This window comes from Alternaria viburni, assembly GCF_023758015.1.
Source record: "Alternaria viburni strain BMP 2772 chromosome Unknown scaffold_16, whole genome shotgun sequence".
Lineage (NCBI taxonomy): Eukaryota > Fungi > Ascomycota > Dothideomycetes > Pleosporales > Pleosporaceae > Alternaria > Alternaria viburni.
The window spans coordinates 34,513-57,336 of NW_026055785.1; the positions used below are offsets into that span (position 1 = coordinate 34,513).

The 22,824-nt window shown below is 53.1% G+C and overlaps 6 protein-coding genes across 6 annotated transcripts; 3 read left to right on the top strand and 3 right to left on the bottom strand.

Moving 5' to 3' along the window:
* Nucleotides 1–1,523: 1,523 nt before the first annotated feature.
* On the top strand, nucleotides 1,524–7,289 carry J4E79_007330 (uncharacterized protein; the record flags this gene model as incomplete). The annotated part of the gene is made up of 5 exons (XM_049356197.1): nucleotides 1,524–1,623; nucleotides 1,675–1,799; nucleotides 1,860–2,009; nucleotides 2,060–5,953; nucleotides 6,000–7,289. 5 exons carry the CDS (start codon nucleotides 1,524–1,526, stop codon nucleotides 7,287–7,289), a joined length of 5,559 nt encoding a protein of 1,852 aa, XP_049209084.1.
* A 507-nt stretch (nucleotides 7,290–7,796) lies between these two features.
* On the bottom strand, nucleotides 7,797–8,677 carry J4E79_007331 (uncharacterized protein; the record flags this gene model as incomplete). The annotated part of the gene is made up of 2 exons (XM_049356198.1): nucleotides 7,797–8,281; nucleotides 8,338–8,677. The coding sequence occupies 2 exons, from the start codon at nucleotides 8,675–8,677 to the stop codon at nucleotides 7,797–7,799; spliced, it is 825 nt and encodes a 274-aa protein (XP_049209085.1).
* Nucleotides 8,678–8,889: 212 nt separating this feature from the next.
* On the top strand, nucleotides 8,890–9,567 carry J4E79_007332 (uncharacterized protein; the record flags this gene model as incomplete). Its single annotated transcript, XM_049356199.1, has 1 exon — nucleotides 8,890–9,567. The coding sequence occupies one exon, from the start codon at nucleotides 8,890–8,892 to the stop codon at nucleotides 9,565–9,567; it is 678 nt and encodes a 225-aa protein (XP_049209086.1).
* Nucleotides 9,568–12,216: 2,649 nt separating this feature from the next.
* J4E79_007333 (uncharacterized protein) lies at nucleotides 12,217–12,969 on the top strand (the record flags this gene model as incomplete). The annotated part of the gene is made up of 1 exon (XM_049356200.1): nucleotides 12,217–12,969. One exon carries the CDS (start codon nucleotides 12,217–12,219, stop codon nucleotides 12,967–12,969), a length of 753 nt encoding a protein of 250 aa, XP_049209087.1.
* A 4,663-nt stretch (nucleotides 12,970–17,632) lies between these two features.
* On the bottom strand, nucleotides 17,633–18,632 carry J4E79_007334 (uncharacterized protein; the record flags this gene model as incomplete). The annotated part of the gene is made up of 2 exons (XM_049356201.1): nucleotides 17,633–17,882; nucleotides 18,019–18,632. The coding sequence occupies 2 exons, from the start codon at nucleotides 18,630–18,632 to the stop codon at nucleotides 17,633–17,635; spliced, it is 864 nt and encodes a 287-aa protein (XP_049209088.1).
* A 460-nt stretch (nucleotides 18,633–19,092) lies between these two features.
* J4E79_007335 (uncharacterized protein) lies at nucleotides 19,093–22,212 on the bottom strand (the record flags this gene model as incomplete). The annotated part of the gene is made up of 2 exons (XM_049356202.1): nucleotides 19,093–21,194; nucleotides 21,249–22,212. 2 exons carry the CDS (start codon nucleotides 22,210–22,212, stop codon nucleotides 19,093–19,095), a joined length of 3,066 nt encoding a protein of 1,021 aa, XP_049209089.1.
* Between the last annotated feature and the right edge of the window lie 612 nt (nucleotides 22,213–22,824).

The window sequence follows — 22,824 nt, forward strand, 5'->3', positions numbered from 1 at the left end:
ACTGGTTCTGTAGAACAGCATTTAGGAAGCATATAGGCCCGATGCAGAAAGCCATGCGTGATGAATCGCGAAATCGACATTGCAGTAGTGTGAACAGACGCGAACGATGGCCTTTAGGTTGTATGCTTGATCTGTGCTAACATGACGAGCGCAGTGTTGAAAGGAGGGGTTGGAACGCAGGTCTGTGATAAGGTTCAAGGGAGTAGTTGGCGAGTTTGCAAAAGATTGACGATCGGGTTCGCAATCGCTATATTCATGCCCTCATGAGAGTAGATTCCACTTCACATGCATCCTCGCATGTCTAGTTCAGCTCGTTAAACTCCCTATCTTCAGTCCGTGGTGAGCCAGACGAAGCAGGCCAACGGAATGTAACTGCGGGGTGTGCAGTTACAATTGCATGTGAACGGAGCTAACAATTTCCTGCATGTAATGGTATGTCTGTCACATGGAGTCTCCCAGGACCATGGACAGAAACAACTTCAAGGAACTAGGCCTCGAACTGGCACCCTTCTCCTACATGGACCATGTATGAGTACTGGTCCTGATACGCGGCCCAGCATCCGCCTGGTCAACAGCTGCTTCGCCTGAGTGATTGCTACCTCGCTGGCTCCTTGTATCTTTAGATATGCCCCGACGACCTGTTCGCTCCTTCCTTGGATGGCCGTGCTAGGGCGTGATAGCTGTTGCGCATGATGGGTATGTGTATCTTCGGATAACCGACGCCTGCAAAGCGGCAGTCTGTTGTCATCGTGGAGGACGAGGTTGTAGGTTTGTTATTCATCTGCGTGACTTCAGGTCAAGTGCCTGACGGTCTGAACCGCCCATGGCCTGGCCACGGCTCAGAAGGTACATCAGGCGCGTTGATGAATTCCCAAAATCCGTACATGAGGCATAGGAAGACAAACACGACCAATACCTGTCCGAACCATTCTGGTAGTGCGCGATGGGTGGATTCGACTTCGCTGCTCGCTATCGAGGAATCATCGGTATACGGTCGGAACGTGCCATAACCCGGGGGTGCACCCGTTAGGCCAACGGCGTCGTCGTAGGAAGGTGGAGGCTCATCGTAGGGAGGATCTTGGTGAGGCGGAAGATGGATGGGTGGATCATGGTGAGGGTGGTGGTGGTGATGGAGATCAGATGCGAACGTGTCGGCTGGTGGGGCAGATGGCGCATCATGCGAGGCCTGCCACAGTCAGTTATGATAGGCAGAACATGACAATCACGCATGGCTTACCGATCCTGCGTCGTGCATATTGCGCTGGCCCCGGCGGTATCTAGGGCAACTGTAGAGGCTTCATGGTGTTGCAGTCGGGCACTTGAGGTCGCGTGCGGCGCGCGTCATCACGTCGGAGCGAGCATGTGAAACGGGCCGTCAGTGCTCCGTGTCGGAATGCCATGTCTCGTAAACGTAGGCAACAAATGAAGCGCCCAACACCACCACCACCTGGGCACCACCAAGAGCAGCATGTCCAGCGCGCTGTCATTGATACACGGACACAATATTCTCTGCCAGGCACAGCATGTCCGCTGATCCCACTGCTAACCCGCAGGTCTTCTCCCCAACGGCTTCTGGCCGCTCCAGTCCCGTACCACGGTCCGCGCGCACTGCTGTACAAGAGCGTATGTTGTCGCATTGTGCACGCAATTCCAGGTTACTAACTCCGAGAGTAGCGCTGTATAAAAAAGATAAAAACTTCCGACGCTATGCTGCCGGTGTCGAACGCGCCCTCGCCCTCTGGGATACTGCACAGCAGGAATGGGCCGACTACATATCTTTCCTGGGCCGGCTGCTGAAGGTCAATCCCGCCATGCTACTGCGACTATGAGACAATGCGCTTATACAAGTTACCCTCCAGGCCCTGCAAGCGCACCCTCCAGAGATACCCGTCATACCACATAGCGATACTGTCGCACTGCGATTAGCGCAGTGCTTGAATCCAACATTGCCCTCGGGCGTTCACCAGAAAGCCCTCGACGTCTATGACTACATCTTCTCCACCATCGGTGTATGCCCGTCTCCCCCAAGCCAGCTTATGCCAAGCTGACCCATGTCCAGAAAGATGCCCTCGCTCGTGACCTCAACCTCTACTTCCCCGGCCTTGCCTCTGTGCTTTCCTTCGCCTCGCTCTCGGTCCGCCCACTCTACCTCTCCGTCTTCGAGAAGCATATACTAAAGCTCGACGGAGCCGCACTTCGCCCGGCCTTGAAGGCCATCATACTGTCAATCCTGCCTGGTCTGGAAGATGAGACAAGCGAGGATTTTGAGCGCATGGTCTCGGCAACGGAGAAGTTGCGGAGCGCAGTGCAGGACAACTCGGACGACATAGTCGAGGCCAAGACTGCGGGTGCTTCATCTCACTTTTGGCAGTGCTTCTTCCTGGCGACCATCACCAACCCATCCAGGAGGCAAGGTGCACTTGCTTTCCTCGTACGACGATTGCCTAAATTCGGACGGCCAGAGAGGCGCAGCTCTCCTCCAGATGTCTCCAGACCTTCTGACGCGCTATCGGGCGAGGCCGAGGCAGCGACTTCCCCAGAGCCAGGTCTCCTCATTCGCTGCTTTGAATCAGGCCTGTCGGACCCTCAGATACTCATCCAGCGAGGATTTCTCGATCTTTTGGTCAGTCATCTGCCTCTCGACTCACCCGTCTTGCAGGAGCGCGTTGGAAAGGGGGATTTGGAGCGACTGGTAGCTGCAGCCGCAGGCGTTGTGTCGCGAAGAGACATGAGCTTGAATCGCCGGCTCTGGGCATGGTTCCTAGGTCCAGAGCCCACTGCGTCTGAAGTAAACGACAGCACCACATCCCCAACAGCAGACAGACACAACGTGTCTGCAGATCCGTCGGCACATCAAGCTGCTTTCTTTTCGCGGTACGGTCTTGAAGCGCTTACCAACAGCGTCCTCAAGATGATCAACCGTCGTAGCACATTACCTTCCGAGCGAGCACGTCCTTTCAGAGTCTGTCTATCTCTCATGGACCGTTGGGAAGTAGGTGGTTTGATTGTACCCGAGATATTCTTGCCAGCGTTACAGAGCGTATATGCGTACAGCGAAACTGCATCCAAGGAACAAGTCGACGAAGTCATGAGAAGTGCGAGTGCATTCTTCGATGGCGTCGATAGCGGCCTCATCTGGGGCAAGCTCATTCATCTCATAACGTCTTCCCTGCAGACGGATGATGACGAAGCATTACAAAAGATGAAGCTGGCCAAATTTGTTCTGGCCCGATTCAATCTCAAAGAGGAAGACATGCTATTGCATCACATGCCTCTAATGGTACTATCGACACTTGTTGCTTTGAATGAGACCTCTGGCAAGACCGACAGCTCATCAAAAGACACACAAGTTGTGAGCCTTGCCCTCGAGATCACAGACTCGCTTGTTCAGATAGTCCCAGATCGGTCATTTCAACGTGATCAAGCAACGGAGCAGCAGCTGTTGGCAACTCTCAAAACATCGCGAGCCACAGTGTCCAGGAAGATACGTGCATTCTATGAAGAATCTCAAGGAAGCTTGGATGCAGCTGACCCGCCTTTCGATCCGCCACTGCTTGGTCAGATTGCGCTTCGTGAGGCCTCTTGCATGTTCACCGCATCTATGCAGTCGAACGGTTCCGGTATCACTGCCGAGATGCCTTCCAAAATTCTATCCAATTTGGTCTTCAAAACACAGTGTCTTAAGGCCGTTGAAGACATTGACCTAGTCACTATGCTTGCAAATGTCCTTCAGACATCGGACAAGACAGACACAGATCCTTCATTTCCGCACCTGGGCGCTATAACAGCCGTCTTACTCGCACTCCAGACTGCACTCCCATCAAGACCTCACATCGCCTCAAGCCAATTACCTGAGCTCATCCACCCCTTGGTTCGATACTTCTGGCGGTACCTTTCGCCAACATCACCCAAATACCATGTAGAAACAGCGCGTTCCCTGTTACAATTACACGCCATTGCACCTGCCAGTCGGATGGTCGAAAGTGCCATCGCTTCGATCATCGTAGAGCAGACCGGCCAAGATTCCGTTTCGAGGAGCTCATCAGATTGTGCCCGACGTTTTGCGACACTATGGACGCATGTTATGCACGAACTGAATCTGCAGTCAGAAAAGCGTGTTAATATTACTCGCCGACCAAGTGGTAACATTCTACAAGCCTCATCAACAGCAAGCGACTTCCACTCTGTCTTGACAAGGCCGCTGCTCTTGCTCCTTGACACTCTCGCAGAAGAAGGGTCGGAAACCTCTACGTTCTTGCAAAATTGGCTACCAGATACGCCAAGCTTGAACAGAGTCTTTGAGATCCTTGCAGTTCACATCCAATCACTCAACTGTTTGGCAGCTTTAAGCAATTTGGCACCTAATACGACATCCCAGGGACCACCAGCACGTTCCAGAAGAGACGACACAAAGGAATGCCTGTACTACCTCAGGCATGTCTTTAATGTCATCAAGCGGCCATCACATTTCACGTGGGTAACTCTTGCTGAGGTCACTCTGTCCTGGCCAGAACCCTCCTCACCGCGTATCTCCATCCAGGAGTGGCTCACACGTACATGTTTGACGACACTGTCACTTCAAATCGGCTCGTCAGATACAGTTATAGGGCCTCACATACATGAGCTACACCGGTTGTCGGTCTCTATGATATCGCAAATTTATCGAAGTCCATTTGCTGCACCACTTCGAGAGTTGGAGCTTGAAGTACCTCTAATGGCAAGGTTAAGATCAGCGAGTCCGCCCTTGCAGAGTCTCTTATTAAGTGCAGAGTTGGCGGCACTGAAACTCCGCCTTACTCGTCCACCAGAACCAACAGCAGAGCCAAAATCTTCGAATCATCCTGCCAATCGGTCGCGCCTTTCACTAGCGATCAACAGAGACTCGGAAGATCAGACACCTACGCCGATTCCTCCACCTCCACAACTTGTTGAGTGCTTGAAGTTCGGATTCTCCTCCTCTACCAGTCGCCTAGTCCTTGACGACTGGATTCAGTTCCTTGTTGAAGTTCTACCAATGTTTCCTGATACGATATTCCAAAACCTCCTGCCACTTGTAGAGTGTCTTTGCAAGCAGATCAATCTTACATTCGAGCAGCTCAAGGTTACGTTCGCAAAGACACAACCAGTACCTACTGTCTCTCCCGAGTCGACTCTGATCTCGCTCATGAACGGATTAGAGCAGATCTTGGCCAAGGCGCACGAGCGTTTGACTACGCAGGAGACAAAAGTGTCTGCCAACAAGTCTCCAGAACAACCCCAAGGTTTCTTCAGCAATGTGGTATCTGGGCTGATTTCCTCTGATACGAACCAGGCTCGCACCCCGACTGCGAATAGTAGACTTACGGTTTTGCTTTGCTTCCAAGACACTGTTCGCATATGCTTCGCGATATGGTCTTGGGGTGGCTACGGGAATATGCTCGAACTACAGGATCACACGTCAGCGTCATCATTCGCTTACACCTCTTTACGCATGCGCAATCGGGCTCGCCGTACGTTGGAGCACCTCTTCGCTGCGGAAGCTTTGGAGTGTTTGGAGACGTTAGTAGTTCTATGGGCGCATGCAGAAGTTGACGATGTGCGAGGAGCAGCAATTACAGGGCTTCTAAACGTCCTCAATGGCTCGAAGCCAAAGCATACCATCCCAGCAATATTCAACGCTGTATACAGCCGGACGGATCCTGGGGCGTTGGACACTAACCGACTATCAACATTGACATCTGATCTTACTGACGCTGAACTGGTCGCCTTCCTCGTCGAGTATACGAACTCTCTGGAAGATGACGCCATGGACGAGATCTGGCAAGACTGTACTTTGTTCCTGCGAGATGTGCTCGCAAATCCTCTTCCTCATCGACAGATATTGCCTACATTGCTGGAGTTTACCGCCGTCATAGGGCAGAAGGTTGATAATACCAACTTTGGGGAGCAACGGAAGATGAGAAGGGAGCTTGCTGTGAGTGGCAATGCTTGTTCAACTGAATTGTACTAACTATGAACAGGATATCTTTGCCAGGATCTTGACTGCCATTTTCACAACACGTTCGATGGGCTATCTGCAAGACACGAACCAAGCGGTAAACGAAAAGCCGGCTGCTGTGACAAATGGCAATCGCGCACAGAAGCGAGCAACCGATGTCGTTTCCATTCTGACTACCATCGTACCGAAACTATCGATCATCCTCGTCGAGAATGACCGTGTTGCGAAGGTCGTCTCAGACATATCAGCATCCGTCATCGGACCAACCTTCCGCGCCAAAGCATTCCCTGAAAACGTATCGAGAAATACGTTGGATCTACTCCAAGGCCTGACCAAGATCTCGCCAGGCAATAAACTTCTCAAGAAAGACATCTTCGATGCTTTCAATGACCCCAAATTCTTCAACACACCGCTTCAACTGTTAAGAGAAGCTTGGCTGCCTATACTTGCGCAATGGACGCAATCAGACAAGGAGCGACTGCCCGAGCTACTTGCACGACTGTCCGCGCCAACAACGGCTGGCATCATGTTCGGAGTTGGTGCAACATCTGCGCGGCAGGAAGCCGACCGCAAAACTCAGCTTACTTTACGTCGCATTGCCCTTCTCATCCTTGCGAGTCCAGAAGATGCTTTCACACCAAACATACCACAAGTTCTGGAGAAGGTCGTCGAATTGCTTACCGCCACGCCAGCGTCGTCTCCGTCTTCAGTCACCCGCACAGACGTCATCGTACTACTGCGTGCCATCATCTTGAAGACGTCGCCCGTCCACCTGGCGTCGCTTTGGCCCGTCGTCAATGGCGAGTTGACATCCGGACTCTCTGCACTCCTACCAGACGCTCCAAACAAGGAGCACTACAACAACGCCGGCATCATTCAGACGTGCAAGCTGTTAGACGAACTCGTCGTACTAGACCCTGACGACTTCCAGCTCATGGAGTGGCTCTTCATCTCCGACACCATTGACGCGGTATACAAGCCCGATACCCCGCCAACACTCATATCTCTTACCGATGAGATCAACGAGGTCCTCACAAGATCATCGATAGCACCTCCGGCTCCTGTAACTGCACTGAACGGGTCAGACACGGATGAGCCCAAGAGGACGTTATTCTTAGACCCGCTTATCGAGGCTCTTGAAAAGGAAGAAGGTGCTGCGGTGTTGGAGATGACCAGGGGAGAGCTGGTGAATCGGTTGGTGAGGCCGTTCTTGGGCAATCTGGCAATGAACGCATTTGAGGCTAGGTATGGGGGTGGAGAAGCGGACTGGCAGGGTATTTGGGAGAGTGTGGTCAGAGACGCGGGGGCTTGAGCTCGATCAAGCTTGCTTTGCTTTCATGGCATGTAGTAGTGTCGTATATTATACAGCTGAAACCATCATGCATTTCATGACCCAAGATGCTCGAACGGTTACACTTCAAAGTCCTCGGTCTACCCAAGTGTCCTGATATCCTTTTGTAGGAGTGGGACAGATATTACGTATATCTGTGTTGTGAGGCTTTGAGAGCTGCTGTAACGTCGACAAGATTTTAGGCAACGGAGTCGCAACAAACATGCGTCTCTTGGTGTGCAGGTGGTGGCCTTCTCACCCAACCTTCGGGTTTACTTCGTCCAGTATGGCCAGATACAAGACAGCCAGATGGTTGCAGGCATCAAGCTCGACATTGAAGCGCGACCATGGACGACACCAGCATACTATTCCTTCTGCGCCTTGGTCTCCGGTATAAGTTGGGCCAGCCAGCTAACCAGCCAATCTCGTGGGCAAGGGTACGCGGCGCAGTCAGGCAGAAGTCCGAACTTCCGTGAGTCGAATTCGAGTTCACTCTGAGTCGTCCTCCTCTTCCTCTTGCATAATAGCTTCGCACTGCTCCCTAAGCTCCTGCACGCCAGCAACGCCCTTCCATTTATCCAATATCCTGCTAACCTCTTCCCACTCCTTCTCCGCCTTCTCGTCTTGATCCTGGTCTACCATATCCTGCAGCCGCCGTGGTGTATCCAGAACCCATCTCACAGTATCCTGCTGTCTCCGCTTCTTGTCTACGTCTGACTTATCTTTGTCGTCCTGCTCGACCCGTATGCTTATGCCCAGTCCCTGTTCTTTGGACTGGTGGCTGTCCTGTAACGAGGATGATAAGGATGCGGCTGTCTCGGCGATGTGGGAGATGGCAGGGCCGAGGGTGTGGGTTGTGGGTGCGAGAGGGTCCATGTTTCCGCGCATGCGTCGAATGGTGCTTGTTGCGGAGAGGAGTTTGGAGTAGTTGTCGTAGACGAGGGACTTGCGGTCGCTGTCTAGATTTCTGATCTCTGTTTCTATGTCAGCACTCCAGATGTCCGCATATATGCGTCGAGTGACTGCTTACGAGACACCAAATCTGCTTCGACCTTCAATACGCCTTTAAGTCCCTCTTTGGCAAGCAATGCCTCTACAAAGGCTTCTGCATTGAAGTCGGCAGCATCGAGTTCTGTGAGCGTCTCGTCTTCTTCTGGCCCTAACTGTGTTCTCGAAGATTCTTCGGATATTCTGGCATCTGGCGTGGCATCGCGGGGCGCGTTCTTGAGGCCGTAGAATTCACGAAGGGCGGCGCGGTTTCGGCGTGCGGCTGGAGGTGGGCGATGCGACGAGCTGCTGTCGATTGAGGTGCGGGTCAAGGAGGGGCTGCGGACCGAGGAACTGGCGCGTGGGGAGGCTATCGTCGACATGCCGTGGTATTGTTTGCTATTCTGTTGTCTGCTATGTTGTGAGGTTTGGTGGCTGGATTGCTGGAGCTTGAGCTTCATGTCAAGGGCCGAGGCCACCGTTGGGGAAAGAGCGCCCCACGTCATTCTACGCGTCGCGTCTCCCACATCGCGCCGCCTTATTCGCGAACAAGCAAAACCGCGCATCCTCAAGAAGGGTGCAAGTGATCACCGACATGGCAGCTAATCTCGCAGCCGAGCTAACACAGCACCTACATGCCCGCCATCTCTACCCTACCGCCGCCTGGCTGCAGGGCTTCCTCTCCACAACCCGGCCCAACACGCCGTTGCCCGCCGTCAAGCAGACAGCCCACTTCCGCCTACTAGCTACCGACATAACCGCGTCGCTCAGCCAGCCTGCAGGCTCCGTATTTCCCGACGATGTGCTAAAGGGTACCACAAAATCCCGCATCATCCCTGGTCCAGTCGTCTGCCAAGTGCTCGACGTCGAAGATATAGGCCACTCGCGCTGGTCGCAGGTCGAATCTATCGAAGCGCAGGAGCGGGGCGAGATGACAAAAGGAAGGGAGATTGTGCGCGTTGTAGAGCAGGAGAATGAGGGCACTGCTGAAGCTGCGGCTCCTGTGCTGAGCAAAGGGCCATTCAAGCTGCTACTGCAAGATGCCAAAGGCCTCAAGATCTACGCAATGGAGCTGAGAGGCATAGACGGGCTCAATACCAACATGGCTATGGGTGTCAAACTCCTCCTGAAGAACTTTGACGTCAGGAGAGGCATCATCATGCTTGAGCCCGGCAATGTGCAAGTGCTAGGCGGAAAATTGGAGGCACTGGATAAGGCTTGGAAAGAGGGAAGAAAGGAAAGGCTCATGGCAGCTGCCAGGGTGACGGGATAGGCTGAGGGTGCTGGTGTTGTATGTGTTGAACCACTACATAATTTTAACAAAGTATCTATGGGTTGTCGTTTTCCATCTCTTCTTAGATAGAGGCCTGCCGTATGGCAGCGAACGATCAAAACCGAGGCACTTTGTTATGTATCCTTCATGCTCTAATGAAAATAACACCAATTGCTACGTATCTGTTTAGAAGTAGTCTTGTTGATATCAAAGCGTTGGTCTCGATCTTACTAAGCGCTGTCATGCACTGCTCATGCGAATGTCGCGTCATAGAGAGATGTTGAGAAAGACGCGAACATCGGTCATCAGTAGTGGCGGCATCGCTGCTTACTGATGCATGAAGCTACTCGGCTATTTGCTTAAAATCATGACGGGAATATGAAAAGACATCGTGCAAAGCTAGACATGATGTTCCCGGAATTGGCTCGGACTTGGGAGGCAGGCGCTGATACATGCGAGCCAGCGCGGTCGTCGTTTAGTGAGTGCTTTTCCGAAGTCTTGCGGACCGGATTTCTGCTAGGGGAGAGGATGGTGAAGTCGATATTCCCGCAAGTGTAATGGTATATGCCGCAATTGAGTCTAAATGAATATGCCTCATTCGAAGGTATACCCAAAGCGGTAACGTTGTAGCGAAGACCCGCGTCGACGTTAAGCTAAACATTGTGGAGGACAAAGCGTGGCTGAGCAAGCTTGGGTCTGCGTGAGGCGTACACGTTTGCAACGCGTCGCGAAGTGAGCTACTTACGCGGGGTTATAGTGATTGTAGACGTGTGGTGGCTGAGGCTGTTGATAGCGCACGCTGGGCTTAGTACGTAGTCGACTCATACTCTCTCAGTCGACGCGGAGTCGCATCGCAGCATTGCGTTGCCATGACACCGCAGCATGCATATATGCCACCGCCAGATTCGCGGCGTTGGCGGTCTCCTGATCAGCCTCGTACAGCTCAGCGGTGAAGTCGACCCGACGGAAACGTGTCGAACCGAGTCGTACCTTGATTGGGCCAATGTAAATCGGACGACTCAAGGGCAGCAAAGGGCTGTGCGTATGTAGATGAAGGTAGACGGTAAACGCAATTCGGTATGCGTAGCGACGGCTGAAAGCGCCACGAGATGCACTTTCCTCTTTCGGGATCGTTCGTCCTGGAAGCACGCCCTCACCGGAGCCGGAGTAGTGGAAAAGGGCGGAGCGGAGACGGATGCTATGAACGCACTGTTCACCGTTTTTTGTTTGTGCCTGACAATAAACGCACAGATGCCATAAACTCAATACCTTGGACAGTCGGGCTGTAGGAGCGCAAAAGTAATCAAACTGTTCAGCCATCAGGCATGACGACGGTGCAAAGTTGCTGGTCGCAGATTGACTGCCTCGGAGCACGCAATAGCGACGCTCCAGAGAAGCGCATGATCGTGTCATCAAATTATACTGGTTCATGCAGGGTCGTTAGCGGGTTTGTCAGAGAGTATTTTTCAGCATCTCTGACAAAGCCAGCTTGATCTACCAATGGCGCAATTGATGCCCAGGTGTGATTGGTACCCTGGGTCATTTCACGATGGTTTGCTTGGGCGCGGGGGTCAGACTGAGCGACAGGTCCGCGTGGCCCGCCCAGTTAGACATCGACGGGTCGCTTGTGACGACGCGGACGAAAGCTGTGAGGGAGCGAAAAGCCGATGTGCTAGGCAGCCGGAAAACCAAGGTCCCAAGGCGTCGGCCGAAGCGACGACTCTATACGACGGTACGAAGGGTGCCGGACGTCAGCCTGTGGCTGAACTGCTGTCGTGAGCCAAACCAACCTCGCGCAATGGAGGGATTGGTGACCCCTTGGGCGAGACGGTGGACACGTTTGACAGGCACAGATTCAGGGCTGACCGCTCTGCCTGTACAGAGGTCCGTGGCTTAGCCCTGACGACAGCGCATCCTGGAACCGCAGGCAGCCAGGCAGCGCAGGTTCGCCCAAGCACCCTCTAGCTCGAACAACGCACCACGAGGATATTAGCAGGGGAAACGCGAAAAGCGAAGAGCCCAAAAAGAAAAAACCCTGACGGCGCGATGTGGGCGGACGATGAGTGATGCAATGCATCGTGGGTTAGTAAACGCCGACAAGAGCGAGACCCCGATTACCCAGCGCCGTGGCATGTGAGCATGGGCAGACTGTATATCCGCGCAACGTCCGGCGTCCGCTTCGTAACGCCCGTATGTGCATGCGGGCGAAAGTCTCTACGACCGACCGGGCTGTATCGTAAGCCGCGCTAGCACCCCTGCAGTCGTGCCCAGGTGTGAATCATAGTGTGTTAGCTCACCGCATCCGTCCTTGCTCGGCCAAGAGCGGTGGAAACATGCCAATAATTCCGAGCACCCGTTATCCATCCTCCATGCGCCAGCGAAACATAAGAAACACGCCTGTCCTCGCTTCAGATTCCATCATCATCAGCTCACACACCAGTCCACCACTCCTCGGCGAATTACAACATCACTCAACAATCAGAGTCGATCAACATTACATCACACATCTCGGAATCTAACTACGCTCGGATCACCTTCCCTCCATTGGCTGCTGCTTTAAGGTTTGTACCCTCGTTCTCGACAGTCATAAAACCAACCTGACTCACAATTTTTAGGCTCTCATATACTACTGCCTTATACACACCAAACATGCCTTCTTCATCACACCTCCGCATTCAAACTTCCTTCGAGCCCTTTACGGCTGAGACTACCCGCTCCCACTTCATCTCATCACCACCGCAAAAGAAGCAGAAGATGTCTCTCACCCAAACCTACTACATTGCTGCCTCTGCCCGCTCCAAGCTCGGCAAGGAGGCATGCAGGGCCGACCACAACCTCCGCCTTCTCGTTGGACACGCAAACCTCCTCGACAGCCTCATGGTCGAACTCCAAGATGCCGAACGCCAGCAAGAACAATGGTTCAACCAGACCATGGCCAAGGCCTCCAAGACTGAAGAGTCCCGACACATCCAATGGGCCGACAGCATCGCTGAGGAGGAAGAGGACGACGACTCCGAATCAGACTCCGAGTCCGAGAACGAGGACGACTTCGACATGATCGCACTCCCTCGCCGCATCGCTCAATCACCGGTTCAGATCAGCACAATGGAGGTGGACGAGGATGAGGACGACGAGGAGGAGTTCTACGACGACATGGAGGACGACTCAGAACTGGCTCTTACCCGGGTACCATCGCAATTACAATCACCACCCGAGCTCACCTACGAGGAAGAGTCCGACGACGAGTCTCCACCCACATCGCCCCCGCAAGCGTCCTTCAACTTCACCGAGAAAGAAGCTATGCTCACAACAACCTTCTACGACGCCAAACCACAATCACAAAATATCGAAGACCATCCGCTATTCATGGATACCACCGCTCCGCTCATCTCAAGTTATTAGGCCAGCACACCACCATGTTCCGACCTTTTGATTTTTGATCCAGCGTTTTCAGCGAGCGAGTCCTTTACAGCATAGCGTAGCATTTTCGAGCATTATATCCTCTGTTTTCTTTTATTGGCATATACCGCAGGGCGGTCGGGATCTTCACGCAGGATCTCACGAACAACTCTACTCAGAAATTATTGGATGGATACGGGATAGGAGGATTTGGGATATTGGTCTCGAGCGGTTCGACGTCTCCCGAAGGCAGTGGTCGAGACTCCCGCCATAGCTAGAAATTTCAATGATGATCATTACACCCACAAAAACAATCTCCACGCTTTTCTCAGGTGATGCGCTGCTATCGCTACAGGCTGCATGCTAATCGACCCTTAGCAGGTCACAGGTACACTCCCCATGCATGACTGATGAACTGTCAACAGCACACGACACAGCAACAGACCCCACGCATTACAGTTTCCTGTCAACATGCCCAGTCACACATTTGGTGCTGGGAAATTCCTAGGGTTGACCGACTTTTGGCCAGTGCGTCAGACCCTGGCCCCTCGCATGCATCCCGCATAGGGCGGGCACTTCGCATCGCGGACGCGGCTGCTTTTCGCCGAGCGCGCCTTGCATGGCTGAGCGATCTGTCGTCGCAACGCTTGCCTGGTGAAAGTGCACTTCCGGTCAATCACCTTCGTGTCCCCGCATACACAGAGCAGGCGTTGCGAGCTTGATTGCGTACACCGATCGCACCGCCCCACGCACCGCCGAGTGACCATCTGCGTCTGCCTGGGAACATCTGGTGTGTATGCAAGGCATGCAGCCGCAAGCAGCCGGGTCAACTCGGCGTTTGGTTCTGCCCACGTCCGAAAAGTGTGCGCAGGCAGACAGGCTGCTCGGGGTTTGAATGTATCCGATCGGACACGACAGGAGCTCGCGTACGACGGTCACGTTTGGTTCCGCTCGGGCGAAACGCGGACACATGAGCCAGACTCGAGCGGATCAGCTGGAAGCAGACTATCCGTCGCATGCAGACATGCATCCTCTATTCGCACTCGCATCTTGATGCACTTGACAGCTGTAGGATGAGCGGTCTATGGCAATCTGTTGCGAAACCCACTCGTCGAGGGCTTCTGGACCGCGAAAGCTTTGATCTGAGCAAGGTCTCCCGTCTCCACACTGTCAGAAGTTGAAGACGGAAGTTACAGCGTCGATCTCTCCTTTTCCCCACGCTCCACTGCTGTCGCGGCGATACCGGCACTGACCCTCCACGATGCTCGTCTCGAAACGCTACCATGGCACGAGAGATGATCAAATCTCATATCAGACTCGGTACCAAACATCGAGTCAAAACATGTCCATGCCCGCAATCTCGAGGTTTCAACATCTCGTTTCGACATGGCGGTGGACGAAACGATTCATACAGCTAATCTTCTCATAGCCATCGTCGATTTTGCTTTTACTAGAGACGGACTGCCTCAGTCACACCCGCTAGCTGATGCTGCGCTGTGGTTCGCGAGGCCTAGTGAAACAGGTACGAATCTAGCTTGCGCGTAGCCCGCTCTACGCAATCCGCTTGAATGAAGCGAAACCCTGTTTCCAAGTTACGGAGGTTTCTTGCGATAACGTGTCATCTCGAACATTGCTGAGCTGGCATGCCAACTCAACTCCTTGGATGTTTCTGGGCCGCGTCGTGCCTAGCAACGCCTCACGTCCCAAACATGCTGCCCTGTTCCTGAACGTTCTCCCATCCAGGGAAGTTGGGGCTCAAACAGGGAAATGGGGCGCGCCTTAGGCAGCCACGATCTGACGATCTGATCATCCACGCCAACTTCGTCCGCGGTTACGCCGTGGTGGCTGCGCAACCAAGTAACACAATATTGTCACTGAAACCTACCTTGGTAGCTATCATCAACAGTGTCGCTGATGTCATGCGCACGACCTGGACCCCATACAACTTGGACCCTATGCTGTGTGCATCTCACTCAGCACGATATGCTGGTCATCGTTTGACAATGGTGACAGAACGGTGAGTGAGTGAGGCTTTAGATGATCGTCAATAGTTCACCAATAAGAGTGAACCATGCTGCGATGTTGATCATCCGGGGCGGAGCGGACGTATGTAGAAAGCCGGCGATAAGATAAGATAGATTGAGCCACATCATCAGCCACGTGCATGATTTCGCGAGCGGTCATGGCCTCCGTATTTCCCCTTCTCTCGCAGGTTTGCGATAACCGTTGCTTTTCTTCCGAGGTTGCTTGCATCATCACTCCCTGATCGAGTTCTGGACTCATCCGCTTCGATAAGCTGGTTCATATGATGACGCTGTCAACGGTCAGGGCGGAACCAGGGTCTATGACATAGTCATGTCGAGCCGGACTCCTCGGACGCGCTCTCCTCGCGCGCCGGGGAGCGGAATCTTATCTTTCCATCTCGACAGATCGACGGCCTTACCGGATACGGTGCGCAGCATGCCGATCAGTCTCGTCACGACAGCAACGGCTTCCGCGATTTGCCAGGCACTCCGTCGTACTTCGTATCTTTGTCCCAGATTGCAAACGCAAACCTCTCTCATACAGTTTCGAGATTTCGAAACAGAGTCTTCAACGGCCAAGTTGCCCGTCGGCTAACGCTTCCCTTCTCAGCGCACGCAACGTATCCAGAAGCGGACGTACGTCCGGATCCGCTCGAGAACCTCGCGCCGACCCGCACCGAGGCAGCACATGTTGTGCAGGAAGCTTCTAGCAGCTAGCACGGAACAAAAGAGCCCTGGAGTCGTTTGGGCAAACTCAACGGCCACAGGAAGAAAATTTGACGGAAAGAAATGCCATGGCAGATGGCGACTACCATCCAGGTACATCCCAGCTCCCGAGGTCAACGCGTTCCCCTCATACCAGCACGTGTTCTGTGAGTTTGCCCATGGAGAATTTTCTGCCTAGTATGCCCGGTACACCAGCACCAGTGGACAAGGAAATTCTTACACAAATCTACGAAGATCCACGAAGGAAAAACTTTTTTTCGTGTGTGCGAGTACCGAAATCTGCACTTAGCGTACTGTGTAGGTGTCACGCCATGGTCGAGGCTAGCACCTCGGGAGGCTGGTACCTGGATGTTAGTCTCGTCCGAGCCTCGGGTGGTGTACACCGCATCATCGTGACATTTCTGCGTTGGTGTTGAGGCGCGTGCATGCCGTGGTGTGGGTCGGTCTGCGGTAGCATGTGCCGCGGCCATGCAAAGGTAAGTAGGTAGAACGCGCACAATACGCTTGGGGAAATTTGGATACGCAGCCTGGTTTCCCGTTACTGCTGTAAAGCGGCGCGGGATTCAGGGTCTTGCAGAAGTTTCTTCTAGCAGCTTATTCATACTTTCGTATTCTTCTCGAATGGTCGGTAGTATGGTGTGGTACGCTTCGGCTTTACCGACATGAAGCCACTGTGGCGCCTTGATCAGGATGAGGCGCTGTTGAGGTCAAGCTCAGCTGGTCTTCACGGCAAACACCGTTTTCAGGGGACTATTTCGAGTTGAAGAACAAAGATTAGCATTGCCTGCTTGGAGTATAGTCTTTCCACCTGCATTTCAGCCCATTCCTAGCGGAATCGAATCTTTCAGGTACGTGCAGGTTCCGGGAACATACTTGATATGGTGGAAGTTGAACGTTGCCAATTTGCATCACTAGATCTTCTTCATCCGTTAATAAGTTGAAGACGGTGTTTCTTCACAAACACCTCTCTTTCCGACACTTGTCTGCTTCAACCGGCCTGCCAAAGTATCATGCGCATACTGTACGATGCCTATATATACCATCCTTATTTGCACTGCTCTTGTAGAGGCTGGCAGTAGCTCATGAACTGTCTGATTCAGGTTATCGGTAAATCGGTGTGCAGTGAAGACAAAGTTTTTGGTAAGACCGACGTAGTCATTTGTACAGCGGGCCTTCTCAATATACTTGTGTACCTACCAGACAGAATAACGATGGTCGGACTTGATGCTAGTGTACCATGACTTCGTGACAGCATACATATTCGAAATTGTATTCTCGAGGTATTAGTCAGACAATAGGCTTGTAGTTGTAGTGTGCAAATTTACAGCGACGTACATTGGGCGGAGAAGAATGGTCTTGGTCTGTAACAATCGTAAATCAAAATACACACATACGATGACTCGTCGTTACAAGCACGTCACGACTACAAATCTACAGATATGCCGTGACTTCAGTGGTTGGAGGTCACTCATACATTTGTTTCATTAATTCAGGTTATTGCTTACGAGAAGAAGTGACTGTGACCAAACACATAGCTTGGAAGGCGCATGGAAGAAGTGTAAAGAAGCCGCAACATAGCGTAGTAGTGGAACATATGGAACAGTATTTTATTGCAACTGATAAGAAACTAGCTACAACACGAAGAAATAGTACAATAATATCTCCGGCTCCAGCTTGTCAGAGGAAAAGAAGGTAACAAGCTTGCCCCTATATTCCATTTCGAGTGCGTGGAATAACAACGTGGGTGAGCTATGTAGATCTGGGATGCTAAACCCAAGACACTAAGATCAATTACAAGTCTTCCTCCGTCGAAGTAAATCTAAGCAATGCATTAATCAATCACGCATACTTATCCCATGGTGCCGGTTCCCGTCTATTCACGAGTCTCCGAAATTCGTAGTCTATCCTGGCCTGAGTCATCCCCGGTGGTTCAGGGCGATCGTCGTATAAATCGCTCTCAGACATATCGTCCCATGTACGAAGGCATCTTTCGCATCCGCATTCGCTGCCGTTGCTGTAGTTTCTGCAATACAGGTCGTCGCTTTCATGACTCCATTCTTCTTCGCTGCCGGTGTGTTCTTCGTCTTCTTCTTCGTTGTCTTCTTCATCTTCTTCAGAGTCTGATTCTTCAGTAGCGTCGCTTCCCGAGTCATGTTCATCGGTGTCCTCTTGTATACAGGACATCATTAGCCTTCCCGGTTTCATCAGCCTTCCCACCTGGCCCATGAGGAATGTAGTATTCCATTCCATCCTCGCATACCCATTACCCAAGAACCATATTTTCAGATCGCTCCCAGTGTACCTTAGGCTCACGATCACGGGGTCTAAGCTTGCATATTCTGGTCTCTCAAAGGGATAACTCGTAGCTATACCAGGTGAGGCGCTTTGCTTCATCCAGAATTGATCCACCACCATTTGCTGCTTTGTGGTCTTCACACCCGGTGCTTTTTTCTGGAATACGAGCATTCGTTCATCCTCGGGATTAATCCAGCAGTGGTCCGGGCCAATGTATTGCTCCCAATACTCGCGGCAGGCTACGTGCCATTTCGTGTTGCCAAGGCTCCCAATGGGTATCTGCTCGCCGGCCTCCAGACGTGGGGTGACCTGCTCCAGCCATTTGTCTACCTCCGCTTCGAGTTGTATGTCTTCTTCCAGGATCTTTGTCTTGAACGCATCGTGTGCTCTGTCGTCGTGGGGAGATGTACAGAGCTGTAAATATTGTTGATCGCGCACCCTGCCACTCGTATGTCTTGATGGATCCTTGATGGGGAGGTTGAAATCTTTGAAATGCAAAGTATTGGTACGCTTGTCAGTGGCTGCTGTTGTGCCATGTTGGTCGTCGTGTGGCCGCTTCCTCTTTAGGCGCCCAGGGTCGTTCGCAGGCTTGCAGGAGGACGTTAAGTGAGGCTCTGTCATATCTGGAGAGCGGACGGAAGAGATGGTAGTTTGAGTGAATGAGTGTTTGATGATGGTCTGCGAGCCATAGATAGCTTGTCTTGAAGCTTGGACGACGTTCCTGACCGCTAATTAGTCAGTACAGAATAGCCGATAACAGTAACCCTCGGAGCGACAACACAGACAACCAACACAACACATTTGATAGTTTGCCTATCGCGCCGACAACATCAAATGGGCTTCAGTATGGGTGCTCATGCCAAACAGAATGTGTACAACGGATTACTAGCACACAACAACGTCGCTATCACCTTGCACATAAAGGCACACAGTCACAACGCACAACTAAATATTGGAGGCGTATTCTAACAACGAATTGGAAAATATCTACGTGCACACTAGTACTGGAAATGTGTAGCAATACAGCCCATCCTACCACTCAACTCGATCTTTTTTGAAGTATTGCTTAACAAGCAAGAGTCTACAAGGAACTCTCACCCTCCTTCAGCGAGGTAGATTCATCAACCTTCTTCTCTTCAGTGGAAACACCGACGGGCTTGTCCTGAGATTGCTTTTGTTCTAAAGGTGCACCCTTCACATCAGCGTCGTTGTCTAGGTCCGGACCAGAACCAGGGAAGGCACCAGGCGCATCGGTAGAGCCGGGTGCAGTCTTGGAGACCAAGGGTTCTTCTGGCGAGAGGGCGGCTGATACCTTGGAAGCGACGGATCCAAACGCTTCCGACACTTGAGAAGTGGCCTGCTCGAGAGTCGATGGGACTTTGTCCTTACCCGCTTCGGTCGCGGAAGCAGGTTCACTCCCCTCCTTTGACGTAGTCGGTGCAAGCTCGGGCTCTTTTGGCTCTGCTGCAACATTCCGATCCGCTTCACCCTCAGTGAGAGTAGGTTCGGCTGGCTTGATCGAAGCACTGAGTGACTGCTGAATCTGGGCTGCCATCTTCGCAGCAGGCACCTCGAGATTACCATCCTGTCCAAAACTCCAGACGTGTGTCACAGGACCGAAGCTCAACGACTGCCTTGGTACAGCAACTTCAGCAGTAACAGTAGCGGCAGCAGCGGGTGACGGAGATGCAGCAGGCTTCCTCCGTTGCGGACCCTTGGCCCTACCCTTGCGAGCATCTGGAAGTGGTGCTGTTTCTCTTTGCGCCTCTTCTTCTTCCTCGGGTTCACGGACCTTAGGCGGTGGATGAGGGCCAACTCCAAGTTTGCTGTTGAGGTCTTTCAGGAAACCAGCCTGGAGGGCCGCAATCTTCGAGCCAGCAGGTCGGGCGGGAACGGGCGGTTTCGCCTTCGTCTGGGGAGAGTCGTTCTCGCCAGTCTGCGAGTCGACAGTTGGAACCTTCTCCGCAGAGCCAGTAGATGGCTTGCTTGGGCGTGCGGGTATCTGTGGCTTCGGTCGGTCTGGGATAATGGGTGCTTTCTTGTCATCGGCAGATGGTTCCCTCTTGGCTGGTCGTGCTGGAATACTGGGGCGAGCCGGCACCGGGGGCTTTTGGTCGATTGGGGAGTCGTCGGCATACTCATTCGTATCCTCCATCTGAGGTGTGCTAACAGTAGTCTCGTATAATCCGTGGGATGGCGCATCCTCCCAAATATCTTGACTTGGGAAGCGTTGCTGCATTCCAGGGCGGCCCATGGTCTCGTCACGTACTTTTCCGAGGATCTTGTTGTCTGCGGCGAACTGTCTAGTGTGGTCGGGGAGGAAAGACTTCTGGTCTTCCTTGTTGATCTGAGTCTTACGCTGCTCCTCGGTGTTCGGGTCTTCAAAGACCTTCGCAGGACTCACGCTATCGTTACCACCAGCAGTCTTTGGCTCTTCTGGCTCTTGAGGAGTATCCACAGTAGTTTCGAGCTGTAAGCTGCCAGGGGTATCCTCCCAGACATCTTGACTAGGGAAGTGGTGTCGGGCGACACTGGGACGCTTGAGCTTGTCGACCTGAGATTTGGGCTTCTTGGTGTCCTCCTCATCCTCCGGAAACAGGGGCTCATACTCCTTGTGCGACTCTAGTGGAGTACTGCCACGATCGTATTGTGCTGGGCTGGGAATAACACGTTGCTGCTGCGTGCTGTTGTTACGACTCGAGCTCCTGCTGTGCGTGCGCGGCTTTGTGACATATTGCGGATTGCCATCTTCATTGAGCGTGTATTCGTTGCCATGGCGCTCCATTTCAGGCGATACAGCAGGCTGTCTCCATTCGGCGTCTGGGTGTTTCTTCAGCTCATCGGAAGCTAGAATGGGCGTGCCATATCCGCGCTCAGTAACCCATCCACCTTTCTCAGCTGTGTTTCCGCCCTCCGGGCCAAGGTCTTCGGTTGGTGGGTCGTAGCCTCCGCCGTGAACCTTGCTGGAGCGATGCGCAGGAGGGTCGATGTGGATGACCTCGCCTTTGTCATTGACCTCTTGGCCAGCTTCGTTACGTAGGGGTGAGTCGACGTAGCCGCCCTTGATCGAAGCAGGGCGACCCGATGATTGTGGTCGAGGAGAGGCCATGCGCGAAGCATATTCCTCTGTGGCCCTGTAGCCAATCTGTTCGTCAGGTGTACTGACTGCATCCCGACTCGTGCCTGTAAAGCATGATCAGCAACAGCTGATGAATAATGACGCTGCAATCAACTTACCCATTCCAACATCCTGAGCCCTAGTGTGTACCAGCTTGTCGAGGTTATCGGCACGCCAGTGGTAATCCTTCCTGTTCTCCTGGATGTGAGGCCCGTACTCGCCGGCCTTCTCGCGCTTCAGATCGTCCGGGTGCTTTTCGTACCACTTTTGCTCAAAGTCGTCTGTTGAGATCTTGCCGTGGCCGTGCATGCCGTAGCTGCCAGGAGGGCCATGGAAGATTTCACGGCCACTCTTGGTGCGCCCGTGATGGCGACCACCGGCCTTCTGGTGGAAACCTATTCCTTGAGCTCCGGGCTGTTGCGCATAGGGCGAAGGGCTGGGTGCTTGAACGTCTCCAGCATTTCGGAACATGGGTACCTGAACACCAATTTCAGGAATGCCATGTTCGTCCTTGTCATTGTAGAGCGAGCTGGGGCGCGATCCAGCGGAAGATCCTGAACGTCCAGTCTTGGCCTGAGAGACCCTATCGTCGACGGACAGCTGCGAGCCGACGCCAGCAGCGAGCGCTGTCTGTGAATCGGTCCGCGTCACCGCCTGGATCCTACTTTTGGCAGTCGAGCTTGGGACCGAGGCTGTAGGAGCATGCAGAGGCAAGTCTCCTGCCACGTTCTTCATATGTTGTGGAAAGCCGCCCTGGTTCTCCGGTGTGAGAGTCTTTGACAGATCCTCGAAGCTGGCGTATTCATTGCCTTCTTCTCCGAGGGAGGGCATGGACACGCTCGGTGGGCGGGAGGGCAGATCGGTGCTAAGGCGACCGCCCTCTCTAGGCGGTCCACCATGTACGTAGGTCGGGTCGTTGAGCGGGGAGCGGGCGTATCTGTCTCCCGCGGGAGAGACGGAGCGTTCGACACCGCGCTTCGGGCGTGGAGGAATCTTGGGGACATCCATATGGGTACCCTGCGCAGGAGAAGAGCTGTTCTGGGCCCGCGCTGGGCGTGGAGGTATTGTTGGTGGAGCACTCATTGCTTCTGTGTCGGTTGCTCGGCGGGGATGTGGGGTGTAGGTGTGGTAGAAACTACAAGTCGTTCAATGTCAGTGACAGGTCCCGGCCATTGAATGATGGAGATGTGCAGCGCGAGCGAGCTGAGAAAAGTGCTCAGGTCTGGCTCGGGCAGTTTCCTGCACGTCAGGCCAATAAGCGCGGCTGCGACTTGAGAGCCCAATGATGCTGTACAAAGCGGATGTGCTGTACTGACCTCGGAATCCGCAATTGAAGTGGAGACTAGAAGTGAGGCTGGCAAGAGGGGCAGATAGCTTGGTCGGATACAGCCAAAATGGCGCAAATGAATCGGTCCTGGAGCTGGGACGGGGCACTTATGTAGCAGAGAGCTCCAGGGCCTGCGACCCGCATTATGGCGTATGGGCCTGCACGCGGCCATCATCGTCACCCCCACAACCTGCATAGGTACCTACCACACGTTGTTTGACTGCTTTCTTCCATGGTCCAGTAGTCGTTGCCACACATGCAATTGTTGTAGTGGAGATGTTTGACACGTCCACGTCCACTTCGCTGTTGACAGATGCATTGGATCCATGTCCCACATGCTCGCTGACGCTATCCTAGATTGGGGACTA